Source organism: Capsicum annuum, chromosome 6 (assembly GCF_002878395.1).
Source record: "Capsicum annuum cultivar UCD-10X-F1 chromosome 6, UCD10Xv1.1, whole genome shotgun sequence".
Classification (NCBI taxonomy): domain Eukaryota; kingdom Viridiplantae; phylum Streptophyta; class Magnoliopsida; order Solanales; family Solanaceae; genus Capsicum; species Capsicum annuum.
In genome coordinates this window covers 33,555,842-33,580,300 of record NC_061116.1, presented here as the reverse complement: position 1 = coordinate 33,580,300, position 24,459 = coordinate 33,555,842, and the positions used below count along the sequence as shown (strand labels likewise).

The 24,459-nt window shown below is 35.7% G+C and overlaps 1 protein-coding gene and 1 pseudogene across 1 annotated transcript; one reads left to right on the top strand and one right to left on the bottom strand.

The window, feature by feature from the left end:
• The first annotated feature begins 18,496 nt into the window (after nt 1-18,496).
• LOC107873462 lies at nt 18,497-19,478 on the top strand (annotated as a pseudogene).
• A 589-nt stretch (nt 19,479-20,067) lies between these two features.
• Nucleotides 20,068-23,977, bottom strand: LOC107873463. The gene is made up of 2 exons (XM_016720324.2): nt 22,469-23,977; nt 20,068-20,893 (listed from the first exon to the last, which is right to left on the bottom strand). The coding sequence occupies exons 1-2, from the start codon at nt 22,930-22,932 to the stop codon at nt 20,671-20,673; spliced, it is 687 nt and encodes a 228-aa protein (XP_016575810.1). The 5' UTR covers nt 22,933-23,977; the 3' UTR covers nt 20,068-20,670.
• Between the last annotated feature and the right edge of the window lie 482 nt (nt 23,978-24,459).

Here is a 24,459-nt window from a genome sequence, read left to right as displayed (position 1 = left end):
TGAGTTATTTCAGAGGTTACCCATTCCCGAGTGGAAGTGGAAATAGATCACCATATACTTTGTGACTAGTTTGACTCGTACATCTCATGGTTCTGACAATGTTTAGGTTATCGTGGATCGATTGACCAAGTTAGCTCATTTTATTCCAGTTCAATTCTCATTCAATGCTGAGAGGTTGGATTGTATCTAATTTATGAGATCGTTCATCTATGTAGTGTGTCGATGTCTATTATTTTAGATCAAGGTTTTATGTTCACATCTCACTTTTGGAAGACTTTTCAGGATGATTTGGGTACTCGGGTTAATCTTAGCACAACATTTTATGCCTAGACTGATGGACAGTCAGAGCGGACTATCCAAGTTTTGGAGGATATGCTCCGCACATGCGTGATAGATTTTGGTGGCCAGTGGGAGCAACATTTGGCTTTAGCAGAGTTTGCATATAATAATAGCTACCATTCCAGTATTGATATGGCTCCTTTTTAGGCATTGTGTGGTAGGCGTAGCGCTCCCTAGTGGGTTGGTTCGATGTTTCAGAGGTGAGACCTCGAGGTACGAACTTGCTTCGTGAGTCTTTGGATAGAGTTTGGGTCATTCAGGATAGACTTAGATCGGCTCAGAGTAGGTCAAAGTGATATGTTGATCGTAGACTTCGTGGCTTGAGATTTGGTTTTGGTGATCGTGTTTTCCTTCTAGTTTTATCCATGAAGGGTGTAATGAAGTTTTTGAAGATGGGCAAGCTTAGCCCTAGGTATATTGGTCCATTTGATATGCTTTGGACTGTTAGTGATATGGCTTATGAGTTTGATTTGCCCCCTGATCTATCAGTTGTTCATCTAGTTTTTCATGTTTCTATGCTTCATTGTTATATTTCGGATGAGTCTCATATTATTAGTTGGGATTCAACTCAGTTAGATAAGCAGTTGTCGTTTGTTGAAGAGTCGATCTCCATTTTGGCTAGAGATGTTAGGTGGTTGCACTCTAGAGTGATCCCTATGGTTATGCTCCAGTGGCAACATCGACCTATAGATGAAGCTACTTGGGAGGTTGAGTCTGATATGCGTAGTTCTTATCCTCAGCTCTTCATTGATTCAGGTATTTTTTTGCCTTAGTTCAAGGACGAACTAGATTTTTAGTGGTAATGATGTAACGAGCTAAAAATTTAATAAAATATGTTAAATTTGTGATTTTGTATAATTTGGATATTTTACCCCTCTCTGTAATTGAATTATGATATTTCTGGAGTGTGGGAGTGATTGACATGATTTGCGATGTATTTTGGTACCATTTATGCGATATTGGGTTTTTTGATGGCTTATAAAGTCTTATTTTGGACTTATATAAATATCTTTTGATTCGTACGAAGGATGGTTGAACGGACTGCGCCAACAACTCTAGAATATTGATTTTAGGCTATGTAGACCCTTGGTTGAGATCCCGGTGCACCCTAGCTCATTTTGACCTATTGATTGGAAAGTTGAGAAATTGAAAATATGGGTACGGGATCCATATTTGATCGAAATAATCTCAGATAAAAAGTTCGACTTTCCTAGAAGATCCAGAATGTCGATTTTAGGGTGTTAGCAAGATTGGTATGATTTTATGGCTTTTAAATCTCATTTCAACCCTCAGTTTGAAAAATTGTGATTTTGGGGTTCAGAGGTTAACTTTTTGAAAATTATATTTTTTCAAAAATCCAACTTCACCAATGCATCTGGAAAGTCTAATTTAGCGTGGTTGCATTGCTCATTTGTGTATATCGGGCTCCGAACGAAGCTCGGACACCCCATTGAAGTCCCATTTTTTGGACTTAAAAAGTTGTGCAGATTTTTCTGCATGAAGTCAGTTTTTTTACTTTATTTGGCCCATTTTGTCTGTTCTTTCACCTTGTTTCTTGAGAGTTAAACCCTAAAATAGTGTGAGAGCTTAAAAGTGAAGCTTGTTGGAGCTTGGGAAGCTAGATTAACACCTATTTTTTAATTTTATCACGGATTTAAGGTAAGAATTCACTCTTTTCTTAGTAATTTCTTGATTAATTTCTCAAAATAAAAAAGGACATCTCGGTGCACTAAAGCTACCGCTATGCGCGTTGTCCGAGGAAGAGCCCCACCACAAGGGTGTATCGTACGAAGCCTTACCTTGCATTTCTGCCAGAAATCTTAGGGCTTGATTAATTTCTCAAAACCCCAAAAATCTTAGGGCTTGATTTTAAACTTCAATTTCACTTCTTTTCACTTGAATAATATTTTTATCTTATAATTACTAATTTTTCATTAATTTAACCTTTAAAACAACTCCGATTCTTGATTTTAACCCGAATTTCAAAGATTTTATCGGGTAAAGCTCAAAAATATTTTTTCTTCAATTTGAACCTTTTTTTTTTACTCGATTTTACTTGAATTTTTAGAAGTAGGTTCCTAAAAATATGGCGAACATATTTTTAAAGTAAAGTTCTAATTTCTCCCTTCTTTTTTGAAAATTTATTTCAGGGAGTAGTCAATATGAGTGTCGTTGGTTTTATTTTGATGTGTAGATTTCATATTTGATATTTTTAGTAGAGTTCGTGATTATTCGTGAAAAGTAAGGTCGTGGGTTCGAAGTTTAGCAGACTGGTTTTGGCTTTTGAGGTAGGTTATGGGTTAACTCGTTCTGACTGGGTTGGGTAGTAAATGATGGTACAAAATGCATGTTAAGGATAGGAAGTAATCATGAAAAATATCTATCTATGTTTTGGGTTCGTGGGGGGGCTTATATATGATGTAATTGTCAAAATTAAGATATTATGTGATGTGTGTCACTGTGTGGAGTCTTATGTGTTGTTGATAGCCCTGAATATATGTGAATAATTATATTGTGTTGTTGAAATGACTAATATAATATCATTGGTATATTGTGATATATTCATACTTGTTGGTATATGAGACGTGAAAATTCATGGATGAAACAGAAATAATGAGTGGATATATTGACTCACATGATTATGGAAATTTATCATTGTGGTTGGTTGTGAAAATATAACATGTTGTTGGTTGTGGAAATACACATTGTGATTGGTTATGCACATTATATCCTTATATCATACTCATTCATGAAATATTAATACCACCGTGGCAACACCTGAGTAACAATGGCAACACCTTTTTAAAACCCTTCCCGAGGGATGTGTCGGGAAGGAGATATTATAATACCTTATAAAACCCTTTTCGACGGATGTGCCTGAAAGGAGATGCGATATATGTGGATTGTATACGGGTTGACGAATCCTCGATGGATCCTACGTCAGAAGCTTTAGCTCCGTAGTTATATATGGGGATTGTGCGACGGTACCGGAGGTTGTGTTACGACCTCATGTATCATCATCATCATATACATTGCACTTACTTTATTGTATTTATATTGTGTTGTATCGTCGTATTAACGTGTCATCTATGTAATTGTCTTATCTTCTTTTACTTGTATTTGATGATCTTGTATATACATGTTCCCTTTGTTCTACTTATATGTGATATAATGCATACTCGTGTTCTATCTTAGTGTGTATGTGATATATTAAAATTGTTGTTGCAAATGGTGTGGGCAACCATTGTGGGATATTTTTGGATTGCAGGTGACGTGCCCTTAGTGTATATTTTGTATGCTTTATTTACTACTTTGCTTGATCGGCCTATGATACTTACTGAGTACAAGTGGACCGTACTCATGCCTACTGCACCCTTTCGGTGCAGGTCCTAGCTCGAGTTCGCCTCAGCTTGCTTGACTAGGGCGATTGTTGGAGCTTTCAAGGTAGCGGTTGGAAATTTATGCGTCCAGAGTTCACCTCTATCTTTCTATAGTAGTTCCGTATTTATTAGTATTTGAGGCCAGATTTTATTCCCTTGTGGTTATTTTTCTGATGTATTTGACTCTTAGATTGTATTAGTAGTTCTTATACTATTGACACTTCATTTTGGACATGATTGGTATTTTGGATATGTTCTTTCCGCATTGTTATGATTATTTGTATGGTTCGACTTCGGTTTAGAAGCCTTACCTTGATCATTTCTGCCTTTTTTTTTTATCAGTTTGGGTGATAGGCTTACTTGTCAAGGTACGCCGCGACATGTGTCATCATGACCCTTGTTTTTGGGTCGTGACCGAATGAATGACATCTTTTACTTGTTTTTGTTATGCATATATCCTTTTACTTCTATATATGCTCTCTTTTTTATGCATTTTTTTTTCTCTACTCTACATTGGTGCTAAAGGTGAGAGTAGAGAAAAAAGGTATGAATAGAGCTTCCAAGACATTTGGCATTTTAAAGATTAATTATTTAGGGTATGTTTGAAAAGTCATGGTAATGTAAATTGATTTAATTACTAGGATAACAATCTCATACCTATTAAATTAATGTTTAAAACTCAAAACTAGGGGAATGAATCTGAAGAAAAAAAAATTATCAAAATGATGTGACATTTCTCTTTGATCAAAAATTTTGTTTATTTTTTCTCATTTTCTGGCTTTAGTCTTCAAATTTTCAGCCTTTTCTCTTTATTTAGATATTAGAATCATTTATTAAATCCTCAAAAGTGAAATAAGAGTGAAGAAAAGATGATGAGGCCTTGGCGATGAGGGTATTGAGGAAATTTCAATTATGGAATATAAACAAAGAGTAATTATTACTATGTTATGAGGAGTCAGTTATCGAATACATGAAATATTAATTGATAATTGAGTATCTAATTACATTGACAGAAAAATTAATCAACGTGATGAAGAGTATTAGTGATGAGGGCAATTATTGTTTCGTGATATTTACATAAAGAAACTCGTGTATTTTTGCAAGATTTCACTCTTTTACCATAAACAATTCAATATTGTTTCTTCTATTGATTAGTTGGGCTGAATTGTATGAACAAACGTTGTGTACTTTGCTTTAGAGAAAAGCAAGATTTTTTCAACTAAATGCATTTTATTTGTGATGTATATATTCTTTTTTTGTATCAAATTCACACGGTATAAAAGTTAGTTCACACTGAACCTACAAATACCAAGATATTCAATTCATATAACTTTTGCTTGCAGTAAAGAAATTTTTATACTCGATTAATCAAAAACATTACGAGTTGTTTCTCCCATTTTTGAGAATACTCATTTACATTATCACACAAGAGGTTTTAAAGATCTCGTACGAAAAAATGATATTCTCAAGAGATACAGCCACAGATATGAGGAGATCACTGTAATACTACCATTATATGAAAAATTCTTTTTTGGTTTTCCATCCGGTATTCGGTATCCGCATTGGAGCCTCAACTAATCTGGATCACGTGTTGCAGGGCCCATTAAGGTGGCAGCGCTCCCAACAGAGTTTTCTCCATACTCAGGGTCGAATCCTCGACCTCTGGTTATGTTACAAAGAGATCATAAAGTTGAGAGAAAAAAATCACTATTAAGGTAGCACAATTGAATAAGAGTTTGTACTTTTCTAATGTTTGGACCATTTGATTTGATTTGAACGAGTAGACACTCATATTAAACTCAAAATGTAAATCAATTAAAATTATTTGAGAGATTGACCTTACAAGCAAAGGAGATGGATAGTTGAAAATAGATATGGATCAAGAAATTTGATTTGGTAGTTTTCTAATTCATTTTCTAAAAAATAGAGTTTGATACTTCGTCTGTACCAATTTATATGGCATACTTTTCTTTTATTCAGTCCCCCAAAAAATGCAATATTTCTACATTTAGTAACAATTTAACTTTAAAATGAACATTTTATCCTGAATGGAATGATTTATAGTCACACAAATATCTCTGACTTGTTTTAGACCCTAAATTATAAAAAACTTTCTCTAAGCTCTGTACTGAGTCAGACTATATTACATAAATTGAGACACAAGAAGTATTTATTCTCTATTTTTTTTTTCATTTGGTGATGTCTTCGAATTTATAGAAAACTGAGTGGGTACTTGAGAAGGAAAGAAGATCATTGATCGAAATTAAAGGAATCATTAAAATGCAATTTACATACGCATAAAGATCTTTATATATAATAACATTATTTGCTTAAGTCTATAAATTCTCAATGGTGAAAACAAAATAAAAAAATTTAAATCAAGGTTATTTAAATTTGAAGACTAAAACCTCTTTGTATGTACTTGAAAACGACAGTGAAAAATTAGTGTTCACTGATTGAAAGCACATATAGACTTTGGCTACGCAGAATTATGTAAAATTGATATCTTGATTTTTTAGCATATAAAGGGTATGAAGGGTGTGAAGCGCAAAAAAAATATTTGGTGATGTGATTTATTCAATTTATAAAATTAATTGTTGTATTCTTATATATAAAAATTTATCTTTTATTGAATAAATTACAAAAAGATTTCTTTTATTTAAAAAAAAAATTATAATCGTGCGAAGCGCGGATAAGTTTACTAATATAATTTTGATAATGAAGGTAAAATGTGACATAAAGACCGAGAGTAGTGAATGGTAAGTTAATCTAATAATATCATTGAAATTCATAAAAGAAAACAAAGAGAAAAGTAAAACAAGTTTAGGATTCAACAATTTTAAAAAGCAAAACATATGTGATTCAACATATACTGTAACATGTTATTGATTAAAGAAAAAATAGAATAGGTTTGGGATTACTAGCTACATAAATTAAAAATAATTTACATTGATTTTTGTAATATTAAATTTTATCTTATGGTGGACTTTGAATTTAATTAAGGTTGTGCCTATTTAATTTTTTTTAATCAGTATAGATCATATTTATGATATTCGAATTGATAATTAAATGTATATATTATTTGAATTTGTGCTTGTCATAAATATTTTAGTATATAATTTATCCTATAAGTGTTTGCATTATTTGTATGGGGATTTCTATATGACATGATTTCTTTCTTTATTTATCTAGCTAAATATGATCAACATTACTCTTTTTTTCTAAAAAAAAAAAATCATAATTCCCTTTTTAAAATTTAGAACTTAAAACACATTATTTAATAATATTTATTTAATTAGTCGTATACTTATTGTATAGGTACACGTACAAAGCATGTATATATATATATATATATGTATGTATATATATATATATGTATGTATGTATGTATGTATGTATGTATATAAATATATGTATGTATGTATGTATATAAATATATGTATGTATGTATGTATAGCTCCCATGCCCAAGGCGGCACAACCCAACCCGTTAAGAAGTCTTTTGATAGGGTGCATTATTTTAATAATCCAAGTATTAAAGTGTGGTATTATTTAATACATTGTTTGATAGCAAATTTAGAGCAGTGTATAACTAATACGTCCAATTTGGTGGGATTAATAATTTATGGATTACAATTCATGGTAAAAAAAATGAGTAAAGACAAAAATGCCCTCACATTCCTTTAAATCTTTTCTAAATCCTTTTCAATTTATTCAATAAGTTATTTCTTTTTCAATTTATCAAGATGGTGATATCCCTCCAAATAATTTAGTCATTATAAAAAAAGAAAAGGCATAAAGTCCTCAACTTGTCCGACTTTTTGAAAAAGACACCTAAACTATACGGGCGACCTATTACACCACAAAACTTACCTAATCTGTTGTAAATACACCATTTTGATCAAAATTTTAACTATGCATGTAGACACGCACAAGACGCGCGTGAATGCATAAAATTCAAAATTTAACAAACCCGATTCTCTTCTTTCTCCATTGATATAGCCTTTGGCTTATTTTGAATAAAAAATTTGTCTCTCTTCTCAAACTTTTCTCAACAAAATCAACCTTAAAATATCTATTTCTTAATATTTGATTGTTGTGTCTATTTTGACTTTTTGTAGTTGTTATATATCCTCTTAAGAAGAACTATAAAGCGCCATTTTAATGGAGTTTTCATCTCATCATTAGACGATTTTGATTTTCAGAATTCTTTTCCACAATTAAAATTGCACCACAGTAACAACAGCCAAATCCAAATAATTACCTACTTCAACACAAATTCAAATTGTTCAATTTCAATCTCCGCAAAGTCGCAAATCTAATAAAACACGAACAAAATCAATACAATCGACCAACAAACACATAAATCAATCAAATTACAAAGAACAACGAATGTAGAATTTTAGAAAAGAAGAACAAAATTGAAATCAAAAGAATATCTGTTGTCTGTTGTTATACCAAAAAGCCTGCTGTGATTTTATTTTGGAACCACTGAACCCGAGATTAACATAAGGCAATACAAAATTGGCAAAAGATTTTCTTAATCTGAGCGTCTCTCTACACCTATGTGAACTGGATAATATAAGGGTTTACAATAAAAACTCTTGTAAATCTGTCTACTGTAAACTGTAGCTAAATCTGTAAAATGGATTTCATATCTAAGCTGAGATCAAAAGATCAAATCTTTATTCAAAATCTGAATATAACAAGTCATGGGATGCTTAAAAACATAATCTTCTTGGAACAACAACATCCAAACTAGGGTTAATAACCCATGCATCAATTCCATGTCAAAACATCATAATGTTCATGCTTGGTAATGAAAATAATGATAGTTTAATTCTAAATCTGGAAATTTCAGCAATACGTGTAAAAATACAAAAGTAGACATGCAATTCAACATCTAATTCACTTGAAATCTCATATCTTGCAAATAGCAATATTGGGTATAAGCCCTAAGTCAAAACTCATGTATATTCTTGTAAAAGTTCACTTCAAAACTAATTTTTGGCACAAGGATGAAAAGATTATCCTTGTTGAAAACCCCGCATACCTTAATTGATGATTAGATAGAGAAACTTGAACTTTGAGTTCCTATTGTGCTCTTGAAGATAGATTCTTGAAGTTCTTGGATTGAGAATCTTTGATTTTGAGCTAACTTGAAAAAAGAATGGTAGAATTTGAATTTCTCGGAGATGAGGATTTGAGTTCTAGGGTTTCCTTGGAGAGTAATTTTGATGAAAATATACATATAATGGTTAGAATAGGATTAATTCTATTTTTACACGATTTGGGGGCTTGAGAAAAAGACTAAATTGCCCTTTTAAAATTTTACTCAAAACTAGAGATCCCGATTTTGCCTCCCTCCGCGACGTGCCGCTATCGTAGTGAAATCGCGTTGCATCACTGAAAAAGGCCGAGTGTCATTTTGCACTCCAGCGTGGTGTTTGTCTAATTGAGAATTTTGGCACGACACAGGCTAATCGCGATGAGCTACTGGAATGGGATGAATGAGAACTGAAGTTTCACAGCGATGCGACATAATCGCGGTGCTCCACTGAAAATTGGGCAATTGCAATTTCATCCTTCACCGTGATGCGATGATGTCACAATGTCCTACTGTTTTCACTAAAATAGCCATAACTTCTCAACCGAGTATCGGATTAAGGCGAAATTGGTATCGTTGGAAAGCTAATTCAATTATATACAACTTAGTGGGTCTATAAATAAAAAATTCTACTCGTATCAAAATTTATTCATTTTTAAGATTGATCCTTGAAATTTTAGAAGCTAAACTGAGCTAGGAAAAGTACGGGGTATTACAGTAAGATGCTGATTGGTACGTGATTATCCTCTCTTTCTTGCAAATGAGACTGAACAAAAAATATCCTATTTATACTACTTTAAAATTATTTAGGGGATAATAGGTCGCCCATATAGTTTAGGTGTTATTTTGAAAAAGTCAGACAAGTTGAGGGGTGACTTTATATTTTTTCTCTAAAAATAAATTACTCCATTAATTTAAAAAATATTTATTGGTCAAAATTCAAAAACAAATTGTATGATTGCATACAAGATTTAATTTTATAAATAGGATAAATAAAAATATTTTTTTTCGCTTACCTTTTGATACTCTATAGAGCACAATTTTATAGTAACAACGATTCTATTGTCTCATTCAAAAGTTACATGTACCTTCTTCCAATTTAAGAACAACACAAAGTGAAAATAACAAATAAATAATGAATAAATAAAAAACAAAAAAAATAATTACCGCAAGTGAATGATTAAATCTTAAAATTTCAAAGTAAGTTATTAATTATATTATTATATTTTTATTTTTGAAAAAAAATAATAAAATTTTACAAAAAAATACATAAAATTATAATATGTGGAGAGTATTTTTATAAGCAAATAATATTATTTTTATTATTTAATAGTATTAGTAATTCCAACACTACTAATTCCAATTTCCAACATTACTAAATCCTATTCAATATTTTGTTTTTACGCTTTACTAAACAATCCCTAAATGATTTACCGGTACCCAACCTAATAGGTTGATATGGTAATACCTAATGCTAATATACTTCCCACTTCACTACTTCAACACTTGGTACTTAGCAACCTAAAATCCTAATACTGTAACACCGACGGCGACGAACGGCGAACCTACTAGAGTAATAACAAATGGCGAATCAGCAGTGAACCAGCGGCTAACCAGGTATTTTTTTTTCTTCTTCTTTTTGTTTTTGTTTTTATTATTCTCCCCTTTTATGCCTTTTTATTTTAATCAGTGATTTGGTGAAGAGTCTTAAGTTTTTTTGGTGATTTTCCTGATTGACTGATTCTGTAAATTGATTTTTCTGATTTTGTGAAATAACTTTGACTGTTAAACACTAAACATGATTAATTTTGTTTTCTCTTTCAAATTTTATTTTCACTAAACACTGTTAGTGCTACTGGTTTAACTGATAGCAATGACACTCAGTTGACACACTGGTTGGGAACATTTTGAAAAGATATTTGAAAATAGCAAACTAGTTAAAGCGAAATGTTTGCATTGCCATGCTGCTAATACAATTAGAAAATGGAACAAGTGAACTGAGACAAGATCTGGGTAGATACAAAATGTATAAGTCCCGCCCACCCCGCCTAGCTGTTAAACATTGTTAAACTTTCAAACAAAGTATTCATCGCCCCCCACTAGCCCTAGTTAATCCCTTATAAACCAAATATATGTATTTATTTGGTTCTACTCTACCTGGAATACAAAATTTATTGATAAATTTCTTCACTTTGTTTTTGTTTAATGATTGTTTGACCATAAACGCGTACATTCCTTATGCAAATTTTGGATTTTATAAATCTATGCTTTATTTTTGCTTCCAGTGTGTGAGTGGGTGGGGAGTCTATGTTTGTAAAGAGGGTTAAATTAAATTCCCTTTGTTGGAAAAGTTACTTGGTATAATTAGCAACAACAACAACAAATTTACCATGGTGTCCTAAAAGAATAGATTGTACGCATTACTTACACAGTTAGAGAGCAAACACAACATTTATGAAGACATAAGTAGTAACTTCTTTTTTATGAATAACCATAGAGTTTGGGCTAGCTTTCGCACCTCGACTAATTCCATGGATGCCTACCACTCATGTTACTTGGACTCTTCAAAAATATTGGGGTAGGTGGGGGAGTCAGATCCTCTAAAAGTAGTTCATTTTTAAAGGATCCGACATTTGTGCAACAATATTTTAGGGGAGTCCAATCCATAGCCCCCCACTTCCCACCATCAAGAGGTTCTAGGTAACTATATCCACCACATCTAGGATAGATATAAAGAAATCATCTTGTGTTTTTGTCTCTGCTGGGATACGAACATTAGACCTCATGGTTCCTATCGTCTTCATTGACCACTAGGCCATACATTGTATAATTAGCATAAAAGGATAATTTTTTTGGTAAATCTATTGATTGTGGAATCTCATTGGTGTGCTTAAGTTTTTTGGCTCCACCCTATTATTTCCCCGGGACAGAAGGGCATGATGACTTGACATTGTTCATACTACATATACAGTATACATGAGGTATGCAAGGGTAGTTTGTCGGGAAAAATACATGTGTAGACGTATATGGAGTTCAAGGTAGTGTGTGCATTTTAACTTGCTAAATATTTAGCAGATTCACTGCCAAGGGCATAATGGTATGACGATTGGGCATCTTCCTTAGGATAATTTTATCTTAGCACATTTTCTGTATGCTATTATTATTATTATTATTATTATTATTATTATTATTATTATTATTATTTTGCATTAGATTAGACTTGTAATTAGATGTTTTGTACACGCACTCGAACAACATTATGTTGATGATAGTGGGTGCAATAGCAATTGGTACACATCATATAGTGGATTCATTTCATAGATTGAACATCATCCTCACATTTCTCAGGTTTATTAGGATAAAGTTCTTTTAGCACATTTTCCCATAGGGTTGCCTAGTGATAAGACCATAGATTGTGATATGTGGGTAGGTGCATGTCACATGTTTGAATCTTGCTGCAGAAAATATTTGGTATTTAAGTGGAGAAGGATAGAGGGGTGGATCTATTAACATTGAGTTCCAAACCTAGCATCATCAGCCCTAAAAAATCTTCTCGGTTATTAGAAAACAAAAGATTCTTTTAGCACGTTTGTATTATTATTTTTTGCTTTGAGATCAAACCTGTAACAAGACTTTTTGATCCAAGCTTTGTCTTTTGTCTCATAGCTCCATAAAGATGGATGCTAATAACCTACCAACAGAAATTGATGTATTTATCTTTCTAGTCTTTGTTTATATGTAAGGAAGATTTCTTTTTGTCTGTATGGTTAATTGTTTATAACACATTTGTTAGTAAATCCAACCTTCCAAGTTTCTAGATATTTGCATTCTCCGTGTTACATTGAGTCTAAAACTTTTCTGGGTCATCTTAGGCCATCTCCTATATTCCTTATGCATGCATTATCCAATAGAGGTGACATTTGGTGAAGGCTTAAGTAATCGACAGGTCCTCAAACTTGTCCCAAAAATTCACTTAGACCCCTCAACTAAGGTCTGTACCTATCAGACCCCTCAAATGATAAAATTGATACCTATTAGTCATAAAATGCTAATTTGGCAAGAAGAGTGTGTTACACTCTCCTTGGGCGCGTGAATAAAGCCTCAAATTTTTTTTTTTTTGATTGAAAAAATCACATTTCAACTTATTTAATACATTTCTAAAAATAATAAATTTTATTTTATTTTTTAGAAAAAGAAAAAGTAGCCCCCTCCTTCTCCCCCCCCCCCCCCTCAGCCCCAGCCATCTTCTTCAACTCTATTTTTTTTCTTTTTAAATTCTTAATAATGTTGTTAATACAATTAATAATTTTGAATTAAAAAAAACAGTGGAAGCCAAAGCGTCTTCCAATTTCTTAGCATTTTTCAATTTCTTAATTAAACTTTAATTCCGTTTTCAAAAATCAATTTCTTATTTGACCAATTTTCTACTTTAAGTTAATTCCCTTTTGAAAAGTTGAAAATTGAAATCACACAAATTGAAAAGGAAATTATACAAATTGAAATCACACAAAGCTCACGGGCAGAATTATACAAATTGAAAAGTTGAAATCATACAATTGAAATCATTCTACCCGTTTGGTCTGCTCAATCAAACGAAAAAGTAGCAAAAGCTGAAATTTCAAAGCCAACACTTTAGGAGGTGGAAGATTGAAGAGTTTCCATGGCGGATTCCGGCTATATGTAAAATTGGTATACAAAAGAGCTCATTTTTTTTGGACAAATACAAAAGAGCTCTAGGCACTGGAAATATGGCGCTGACAGAGCACCTAGGAGCTGGAACACCATTATGAGGTGAAAACTTATAATAAGAACTAGAGACATTTGTTTCCAAATAATCAAACTACAGTCACCAAAGTGTTACCTACCAAACTAGTCTATGCAAAATCTATGTGGGTTCTTTAATACAAAATGAATATCTAGAAAGAATAAAGAAGCTTGGATCTGACCATTTTATAACCCTTTTAGAGGATGCTAGATTTCCAGTGAAATTGGTTCCCAAGGATGTTTCATGTACAGAATATAAACGGTATTAGCTAACCTATCAATCAGGTCTTGTGCTTCACAACTCTTGGACTATTTATATATACTTTCCCATTTTTCATTAATGGCAACTTAAAAAAAGGAAGGCAAAGATGAAGAACACAAGATGAGTGGGGGAGGGCAGGGGCGAGGCAAGAATGGTTTTTTTTTTAAAAAAAAAAAGTTATAATTCTTTTTTAATTATAATTTAGTTAGTTATAGAATATTTTTTAATTACTTCTGGATTTAATGTCACGTGTCACCTTAGAATTGATCATTTTTGCCACGTCTCAGGCGAGTGTATTACACACACTCTATGTTTGTTGCTGATTAGGCAAAAAACACCCAATTGGATCAAAATTTGGGTGAGTTAGGGGTCTGATAGGTACATGCCTTAGTTGAGAGGTCTAAGTTAATTTTCGGGACAAGTTTGAGGGTCTGTCGATGACTGAAGCCTTTGGTGAATTTATCCCTCTACACGAAAAAAGGGAAGAGGGGGGTGGGAGGTGGGGTGAATCTTTCTCATCAACCTAGCCTTGGTAGGTAGGATTATATGGTACCTGTGCTAGTTGCATGTATCCAATTGATTAGTCGATATGCTAATAAGATGGGTCTGGATATTACTGCAATATAAAAGAAGAAAAAATATGGTAGAACTTTCATAAAATGGGGCAACTGGAGGTAGGGGACCCTGGTTAAATCCGACCAGGCAAGGCATATATGGTGAATGTTGTATCCTGTTAGCAATATGCTTTTTTTTTTTTTTTCTATTTTACTTTCGTGTTTGTGCTTGCGGTTTGGGAATATCAACAACAACAACAACAAACCCAGTGTATTCCCACAAAGTGAGGTCTAGAGAGGGTAAAATGTACGTAGTCCATACCGCTACCTCCGAAGAAGTGGGAGGCTATTTTTGATAGACCCCCGACTCAGAATAGAGAATAGTACACAAGGTCGTAGTGAAACATGAAGCAGGATGGATGACATAACAGAAATAAGGAATAAGAAATAATAAAATAGATATCAGAGAAATACGAAATAATAGAAATACGAGCAAATCGAAATAAGAAATAGGAGATAGGACACCCACCTTGTAGTAACATACACTCACAGACCAAAGACACCCAACACACCCAAACTCTCCTAACTAGAGGCTCCTACTAATGGACACAGTCCTAGGATTACTAACCCGGCTACACAAGAGCTCCCCTAACACCTTGCTATAACCCACACACTTACACTAGCCATCTACCCTTATTCGCAACCTCCACACTTTCTTATCTAGGATCATGTCCTCAGTAAGCTGTGGCTGCTCTATGTCATGTCTAATCACCTCACTCCAGTATTTCTTTGGCCTACCTTTACTTTTCCTAAAGCCATCCAAAGCTAGCCTTTCACACCTATGAACTGGGGCATCCATGCCCCTCCCAATCACATGCCCAAACCATCTCAGCCTTCCTTCTCGCACATTGTCCTCCACCAAAGCCACTCCCATCATCTCCCTGATAGTCTCATTCCTAAATCTATCCTCTCTAGTAAGTCCACACATCCAACGCAACATTCTTATTTCTGCCACCTTCAATCATTGATTGTGAGAGTTCTTGACTGGCCAACACTCTGCTTTATACAGCATGGCCGGCTGGACTGCCACTTTGTAGAATTTGTCTTTAAGCTTAAGAGGCACCTTCTTATCACACAACACTCCTGAGGCAAACCTCCACTTCATCCAACCTGCTCCAATACGCTTAGAGACATCCTCATTAATCTCGCCATTTCCCTGAATCATAGACCCAAGATACTTAAAACTATCCATCTTACAAACATTCTAGGAATCCAACCTTACCACCACCTCGTCCTCCTGACTGGAGTCACTAAACTTCCATTTCATATACTCCATCTTGTATCTACTCAATCTGAACCCCTTAGATTCAAGAGTTTGCCTCCAAACGTCTCGTCTTTCATTCACACCCTCCCACGTCTCATCAATCAGCACTACATCATCAGCAAATAACATACACCAAGGTACCTTACCTTAAGTACTCTGCATCAATACGTCTATCACCAACGAAAATAGAAATGGGCTAAGAGTCTATCTGATGCAACCCTGTCTCGATCGAAAAATGCCCTGAGTCTCCTCTTGCCATCCTCACTCGAGTCTTCCCTCCATCGTACATGTCCTTAATAGCTCTGATGTAAGCCATTGGAACCTCTCTCACCTCCAAGCATCTTTAAAGAACCTCCTAGGGACTTTGTCATACGCCTTCTCCAGGTCGATGAACACCATGCACAAATCCCTCTTCCTTTCCTTATACTGCTCCACCAATCTCCTCACCCGATGGATTACCTCTGTCATCGAGCGACCAGGTATAAAACCAAACTGATCCTCCAAAATAGACACGACCCTCCTCAATCTCTACTCAACCACCCTCTCCCAAATCTTCATAGTGTGACTCAACAGCTTAATACCCCTATAGTTGTTGCCACTCTGAATGTCACCCTTGTTTTTATATAATGGAATCATCGTACTCCATCTCCAAGCCTCAGACATTCTCACGGTCTTAAAAATGTCGTTAAACAAATCAGTCAACCACCTTAGACCTGCTTCACCAGTATACTTCCAAAAATCCACTGAAATTTTGTCAGGCCCCGTCGCCCTACCCCTCCGCATCCTACGAATAGCCTCGTTAACCTCCTCAACTTTAAAACGTCTATAGTAATTGAAATCACGGCTCTCCTCTAAGCGCTCCAGCTCTCCTAACTCAATCCTCTGTCCCCCTCCTCGTTCAAAAGTCTATGAAAATACTCCTGCCACCTCTTCTTAATGTGAACATTCTCCACCAAAACTCTACCATCCTTCCTCTTAATGCACTTCACTTGATCGAGGTCATGACCCTTTCTCTCCCTAACCTTAGCCATCTTATACAACCATTTTTCCCTGTCTTTCTTCTCTAACCTCACATACAAGCTCTCAAACGCTGCTGTCTTAGCAACCGTAACTGCTAATTTAACCTCCTTCCTTGCTACTTTGTAAACTTCCTTATTCACCCGCTTCTCCTCTTCATCTTTACTCTTAATCAACTTACCATATGCTCCCTTCTTAATCTTCACTTTCTTCTTAACTTCTTCATTCTACCACCAGTCCCCTTTATGCCGACCTACCCGACCCCTCGAAACACCCAACACTTCTCTAGCCGTCTCCGTAATGCAGCTAGAAGCCTTAGCCTACACATCATCCACGTTCCCCCTACAATCCCACACCTCAATCCACTTTTTCCCCTATCTCTCACGCACTAACTGGCGTCAAGCCACACCACTTAATTCTGGGTCGACCCTCACCAGCCCTACTCTTCCTGCTCTTCTTGATAATCAAGTCCATCAACACAAGCCTGTGCTGGGTCGAAAGGTGCTTATTCAGAATGACTTTACAGTCCTTACATAAAACCCTATCCCTTTTCCTAAGCAGCAGAAAGTCAATCTGAGTCTCGATTAATGCGCTTCGGAAGGTAATCAGGTGATCCTCCTTCTTTGGAAAGCTCGAATTCACTTCCACCAGCCCAAAGTCCCTTACAAAATCCAACACAGCAGCCCCCTCACCATTTCTATTGCCGAAACCAAAACCTCCATGCATATCATCATAACCTCCCGGTAAAACCCCAATGTGCCCATTGAAGTCCCGCACTATGACAATCTTCTCCGAGATAGGCACGCTTCTCACCACCTCATCCAAAGTCTCCCAAAATCTCGCTTTCACCTCCTCTTCCAAGCCCACCTACGGCGCATAAACAGTACACACTAACTCACATAATTAGTGAGGGAACAAACATTAGACAAATTTGAAATGATCTAGTTAGTGAGTTTGCTTTAGCCCATATAGAGTCAAGTGATACCTATATTCTATGTTGCTTGGACTCTTCAAAAATGTCAGTGGGTACGTGTCAGATCCGTCAAAAGTAGTGCCTTTTGAAGGATCCGACATGGGTGCGGCCACATTTTTGGAGAGTCCGAGCAACTTAGCCTATATTACTTTCTCTGGTTATGTTGTTACATTTTACTATAGTTATTTGAAGATTTATACTTCTTTAAGAGCTCGTGCTTTATCAAATTGTACTAGTCCTTGCCTAAGATTATTGAGAGGGCTTATTTGAATGAATTCGAATTCAATTTACACTACTGTAATATAGGCCAAATTTCTTGCCTTGGTCAGCTTTCTTATTGGTTTTGCCAACTGTTTTGGTCTTTTGGGTTTAGAAGAACGTTCGGAGTCTGTAATACCATCATAATATTTCTAACTTGATATTGCTCAATTTTAGTGGAGAATTTTAATTACTCCCTTCGTTTAAAAGAGAATGACCTACTTTCCATCTTAGTTCGTTTTAAAAAAAATGGCATACTTTCTATTTTAGTCCATTTAAAAAACAATGAAATCTTTCCCTTTTTAGCAACTTTTTAATTCTAACATTCCACGTGGCATATTTAAGACTACAACATTGAAGGACATTTTAGTACATTTGATATATCTTTAATTTAATACCACAATATTCAAAAGTCATTTTTTATTTTCTTAAATTTCGCCAAGTCAAACTAGTCATTTATTTTTGAAACAGAGGGAGTATATTTTATAATGTTACAATGACTTAAACCCTCTGTGTTGTACTGTTTTTCTGTATTATCTTTAAACAAAGAGAACACTTGGACTCACCTACATGGGAAAATTTCCTTTGCAGAAGCTGATGGCCAGTAAAACAGGGTCAACGCCAGCGACATATTCACCATCACCAGCAACGCATAAGAAGAAGAGAATCCCCATTGCTGATTGGGTTTGCCCCGATAATCGTGGCTTCTATCAGTGTCGTCCTGCTTTTCTGAGGACTGGTGCTGTGACCACAGCTGCAGGATCAGCATATGCAGAGTTTGGAAACACCAAGGTCATCGTATCTGTGTTTGGGCCAAGAGAAAGTAAGAAAGCAAATATGTACAGTGATACAGGACGCTTAAATTGTGATGTTAGTTACACAACTTTTGCAACCCCTAATCGTGGGCAGAGATCCGACAAGAAGGAACTTTCCTCAATGTTGCACAAAGCTTTAGAGGGTGCTATAATCCTGGAATCCTTCCCAAAGATTTAGGTGGATGTTTTTGCTGTGGTATTGGAATCTGGCGGAAGTGATCTTCCTGTGGTTATATCATGTGCTAGTCTAGCTTTAGCAGATGCAGGAATTTTGCTGTATGACTTGTTTGCTTCAGTTTCTGTGTCTTGTCTTGGAAAGGACCTTGTCATCGATTCCATTTCTGAGGAAGAAAGCTATAATGATGGAAGCTTAATGATTACTTGTATGCCTTCGCGTAATCAGGTCACTCAACTGATTGTAGATGGAGAATGGTCAACACCAAAGATTCACGATGCAACGGAGCTATGCCTTGGTGCTTGCTCCAAACTTGGAGAGGTTATGAGATCATGTTTAAAAGATGTTGTCACTGATTTAAAAGAATAGAGCATTCTACTTTGTGCCTTCACGTAACAAAGTCTCTATTAAGTCTGTTGGCGTCAAAACATCCTTGTAGAAAAAAAAGTTGGTATGATCTACCCGTCACTAGCTGCAACAGTCGGTCCAATGAAGTGATCTGTTTGTAGTTTTTGTGTGCTGGTTTGTGAGGTTTGCAAGTTGTGGTAGTGGTTGGTCTTTTTTGTGAAGCTTCCTGTCGATGAGAAATTTTGTGACATGAAACATGCTACTGTTGAAATTAAAACCTATCTGTGAATCAAAACAAGAAGCCATATTTGAACATCTAAATTCCAGTTATTGTGAAGTTGCTCATCTTTTTCACCTTGCAGTAATCACCAATAATGGTTTATAGCAACTTACAATTTTTTATCTGTATAATAGATGTTGAATTCCTTTGGTTCCGTCGTGTGTTTACTTCTTCAAATTTTGAACTCCATTTGTGAAAATTCTAGCTCTACTCACTGCTCAGCATACGTGTCATTTCATGACTATATGAAGCACCAGATCTCCACATAGCTTGCAACTTTTGTAGTGAAAAAACTTTCAAATGGATTTGGGCTAAACATATAAGAAACAAGTTCATATTGAAACTTCAATAGCTAACACAGTTGATTGCAACAGCCACGAGTAGAAGCATAATTGCCCAATACCTATACTGGTGGGAAGTAACATATACTCGGTGGAGTAATCGAGATGAGCGTAACATATACTCGGTGGAGTAATCAAGATGAGCCTAAGCTGGCCTGAACGCACTGTTATCAAAGAAAATGTTTAGGTGCTAACACAATTAACATAGCTACACTTCAACCAAGAGCCATGTGACGTTTGTACAGAAATTTCAAGGATGATACACACTGCTTTGTCGACGTACTTGTAGTCTTCTATACATACTTACGTAGATACAGTAGCTGGGAAGAACTTTAAAGATGAACAAAACTATCTTCCATTCTAGCCAATAATCATCATCTATCTTCTATTCTAGCCAATAATCATCATCGATACAAGATCGGGAAGTTAATGGCTGAAACCCTATATATATATCGACATGTTTACCACATAGCCTACACTGGATGCCAGATACCTTCCAATCTTTCATAAACTTGTGTAACTAAGAACATATCTGAATATTCCTCTGCCTAGATGTAGGCATGTAGCTCAGCATCAGAAATTTCCTTGGGTGGAGCTGTTAATGTTGCGAGTTAAGAAAACATATCTACAAATCATAAGCCCGGATGAAGGAGGAGTTGCGGTAGAATGACAGTCATGCTGAATCCACATAACAAAGACCACGTTATAGCTGCCAGCACAATCTTCAGTAGCATCTACGGCAATATATTGAAGTGAAAAAGCCATGAGATGACAAAGGCAAAAACCATGGATGCAAGTAGAAAATTCATGACACGACGCCCATGCCAAAAGCTTCTGGTTTCAGAAAAAGCTACAGGTGCTGCGGATGCTGCAAGAGTGGCTACTGCAGCAGTATTAGCTTCATTTGTCAGCTCTCCAGCAATGTTCAATGCATTGGTACCACAGATTTCACAAATTCTGAATAACAGAATAAAGGGAATTAGCATAACTGAAAGCACATATTGACACAAATGTAAGGAAAGATGTTATTACACTTCTTTAGCTATTATATTAGTGTAACTTAGCATTTCCATCGACAAGGGTGGACCTAGTGGCTAGTGCAATAGTTACGGGTTCACAGTGAACCAAGTAACTTTTGTCTAGACTACGTAATTTGTATTTAAAAGACCATTAAATTTGTAATTTGTATATTAACTTGAGATTGTTGAAAGAACCCATGAACTTCGTCTTCGTTCGACCACTCCCTTATTGCTACCGACCATGCTCAGCGTCATCTTTCAAATCCTATATTATCCTCCCATTCTAAAGAAAAACCACAGGACATACCTTAGCCCTACCAATATCTTCAACAAACAAAAAGAAAGCTAGAGGGGACTCACAATAGAAGCAATTGTCTATATAGTTGAAGTTCTACATAAGTATAGCCCAGAAATGAAGTAGATGACTGAAGTATAGTTGCAGAGTGATAAACGGGTATCACGAAACAGTTCATGAGAAAAGAACATGCAACGAATTTAAAGGCCCGAGAAGACTTTCAAGGTTGAAGGTTTTCTGAAGGAATCATGTGATTATTAAAGGTCTGCTTTCATAGATAATTCAATTGTGTACTGGTAGACAATTATACTTATACCATATGACAACAAAAAGGGCACAAGAACAAGGGCAACAAGAAAATGTAAATAATGGTAAAGGAGCAGGGCACACACAATGTGGCTTAGAGTCAAATCAGCAAATTCCATCAAAACATTCAATATGGGAAGATGGAGTAGACATCTGAGCTGTTATTCTTGAATGATATGTCAATTTATTAAAAAGGGAAGTCCGGTGCACTAAGCATCCTGCATTAGCAGGGCCCGGGGAAGGGCCGCACCCTAAGGATTGTGATGTAAACAACCTAAAATAACACTAGCATTAGTAGCTGCTTCCACGGCGCGGACAGCTTAAAATCATCTTTCTTTCTAAAGATAAAGGCCTATTAGTAACCCCACCAATCTCTTAATCTGTTTCAGGTGCCAATATATTTGGGAAAGAAATTAAATGTGGAAATACTTGATCGGAGTAGTGACCTACTACAGATTAGAGAGAGAGTTTGGTGACCTCATCAGTAAATTTTCCAGTACATGGTAGTAGCAAGTAAATTTTACATCCTGAAGAACCCATGGTAAAATTACGATGATGATTTAATACCTGGTATGCAGAAGAATTCCAAACAAAATCTATGGCAGAAGCCAGTTCAGTAACCTAGATTAAAGAACTTCAGTGCCTCTATCATTGTCGGTAGATTTTTCTTTTGGACATCCTATCACTATAGTAGATACAACAACATAGCCAGTGTAATCCAACAAGTGGGGTCTAGGGAGGGTGTGTGTATGCACACCTTACCTCTACCTGTGAAGGTAGATACTAGGGAGACTGTTTCTTATAGAGCCTCGGCTCAAGTGTAGCATTTTAAAGCAGTTCCAGAAAGTAAGTACAGTAAGTCAATCCAGACACTACGATTATAAAAAAGAAAATGGGAGGGCAGTTACTCACGTGTTTCCCTTGGTTTTGAACCAAGTCTCAGCACATTGCTTGTGAGCAGCAGCCAAGTCACCTTTGCAAGAACATCCCAATTCAATAGCCATCCCTACTGAAGTCTCTTGTACTTGGTCTCCACCAGTACTAATCCCTCCACTTTTCAACAAACTCAAATGACAAATCCTACAATCCCTCTCTTCTTTATTACTATCAAGCAACTTCATCTCCAATTCACCACTCTCCAAATCAATCTCTTCATCACAATGTACTGAAATACCATCCATAGAGCATAAAGGCGAGTGCCAAGACTGGTCAGATTCAGAATCAGTCAAGTGGAAACTCCCATCAGTTGTTGTCTCACTGCCCGCCGCCATGGATGGCCGTTGTCGTTGACGACGGCCACGGTGCCGGCGGGAATCGGCATTATGGACACTAACATTTGCCTCCGTGTCAGCTGTATTAGCTCCAAGATTAGGCATTTATCAACACCCACTAACCAAAAATCTGTCCTTCAGTTTACAGATCGAGAATTTAAGGAAATTCATCAAAATTCAAGATGAGAAGTGTTAAAAAGTTGAAACTTTCCAGCACCCTTTACCCAAAAAAGTGTCTTTCAGCTCACAGATTGAGATAACTAAGAAAAATTGTGGCATTCTTTATGTTCTGCATTAAAAGTTTGGCACTTTTTCAGTACCCCTTTATCCGAAAAAAAATAATTATCTTTTAGCACAGAATGAGAAAAAGATGGAACTTTTAAAGCATTTCAAGAAACACTTTTGAGTTCAAAGATTGAAGGAAAGCATTTCAAGAAACTCTTTTGAGCTCAAAGATTGAAAAATAAAGATGGAACTTTTGAAGCATTTCAAGTAACTTTTTTGAGCTCAAAGTTTGAAGTAAAAATGGAACTTTTGAAGCATTTCAAGCAATTCTTTTGAGCTCAAAGTTGAAGAAAAGATGGAAATTTTGAAGCATTTAGTAGAGTAACATGGCTGGTTCTGATTATTCAAGAAACTGGTCCTTAGCTCATAAAGTTAGGAAAAAGACAACAGAATGGCTGTTTTTGAGTATTCAAGAAGCTAATTGTGAGGAAAAGAGGGGAAAAAATTGAAGGATTTTAAAGAAATTGATCAAAGTAAGATGATGAGAAGCATGGGAGAAATGGGGTAAAGAAAATGAAGGCTATGTTTTGAGTATGTTGGGAGGCTGGTGCTTTTAACAATGGAGTAATACTGTCTTTGTTATATTTGCTTTTCTCAAAGTTGAGAGTAATCGTGACATAAAATGGTAAAAGAGGAAAAAGACTACGGAGTGGAGTTTCCTTTTTTGTGTGGTGCACAAGGGACACAATGACGGGGACGGGACCATGTGAAAAGAATTGCCAAAAGTGTCTTTGAAAATTTAAGGATATTATGTTGCTAACAGGGGTAGAAGTGTAGAGCGCGAGCGCCCACACAGAAAAACAACCACCTTAAGGATATGTTTGGCTGAAAATAAGTGGGTGGTTTGGCCATGAAAATTGTGAGTAATTTGAAAAAAAAAAAAGTAGTTTTTATTTTCAAAGTGAAAATTGGAGTTATATTTCGCTATGGCATTGGGTAAAACTTGATTGGTCCACGCAGCGTATTAGAAGATAAATGCGGGGCAGCAAGAATTAGTGGGGTACACAAAATCTAGAAAGTTTGTTCCTCAAAATGTGCCTCAGGCAAGATATAGAAAAAAATTCGTGTCCATAACGACGTGGAAGAAAGGACAAACAAGACAAGAACGCCAGAAGAGTTAAATACGTAGATGAGCTCATATGGACCTTGGTAGCGCAGAGATATTTGTTGGCAACTTGGCACTACCAACGGCGCCTTTGGCACATGGCACAAAGTCATTAGTTCAACTCTTAAGAAAAGTAAAAAATGCCACGGTCAAACGCCCCCAATTGCTTGGATATAATTACTTCCTCCATACCAAAATACGTGTCACTTTGACCCTTCCCCATCCCCACCCCTCCAAAAAAA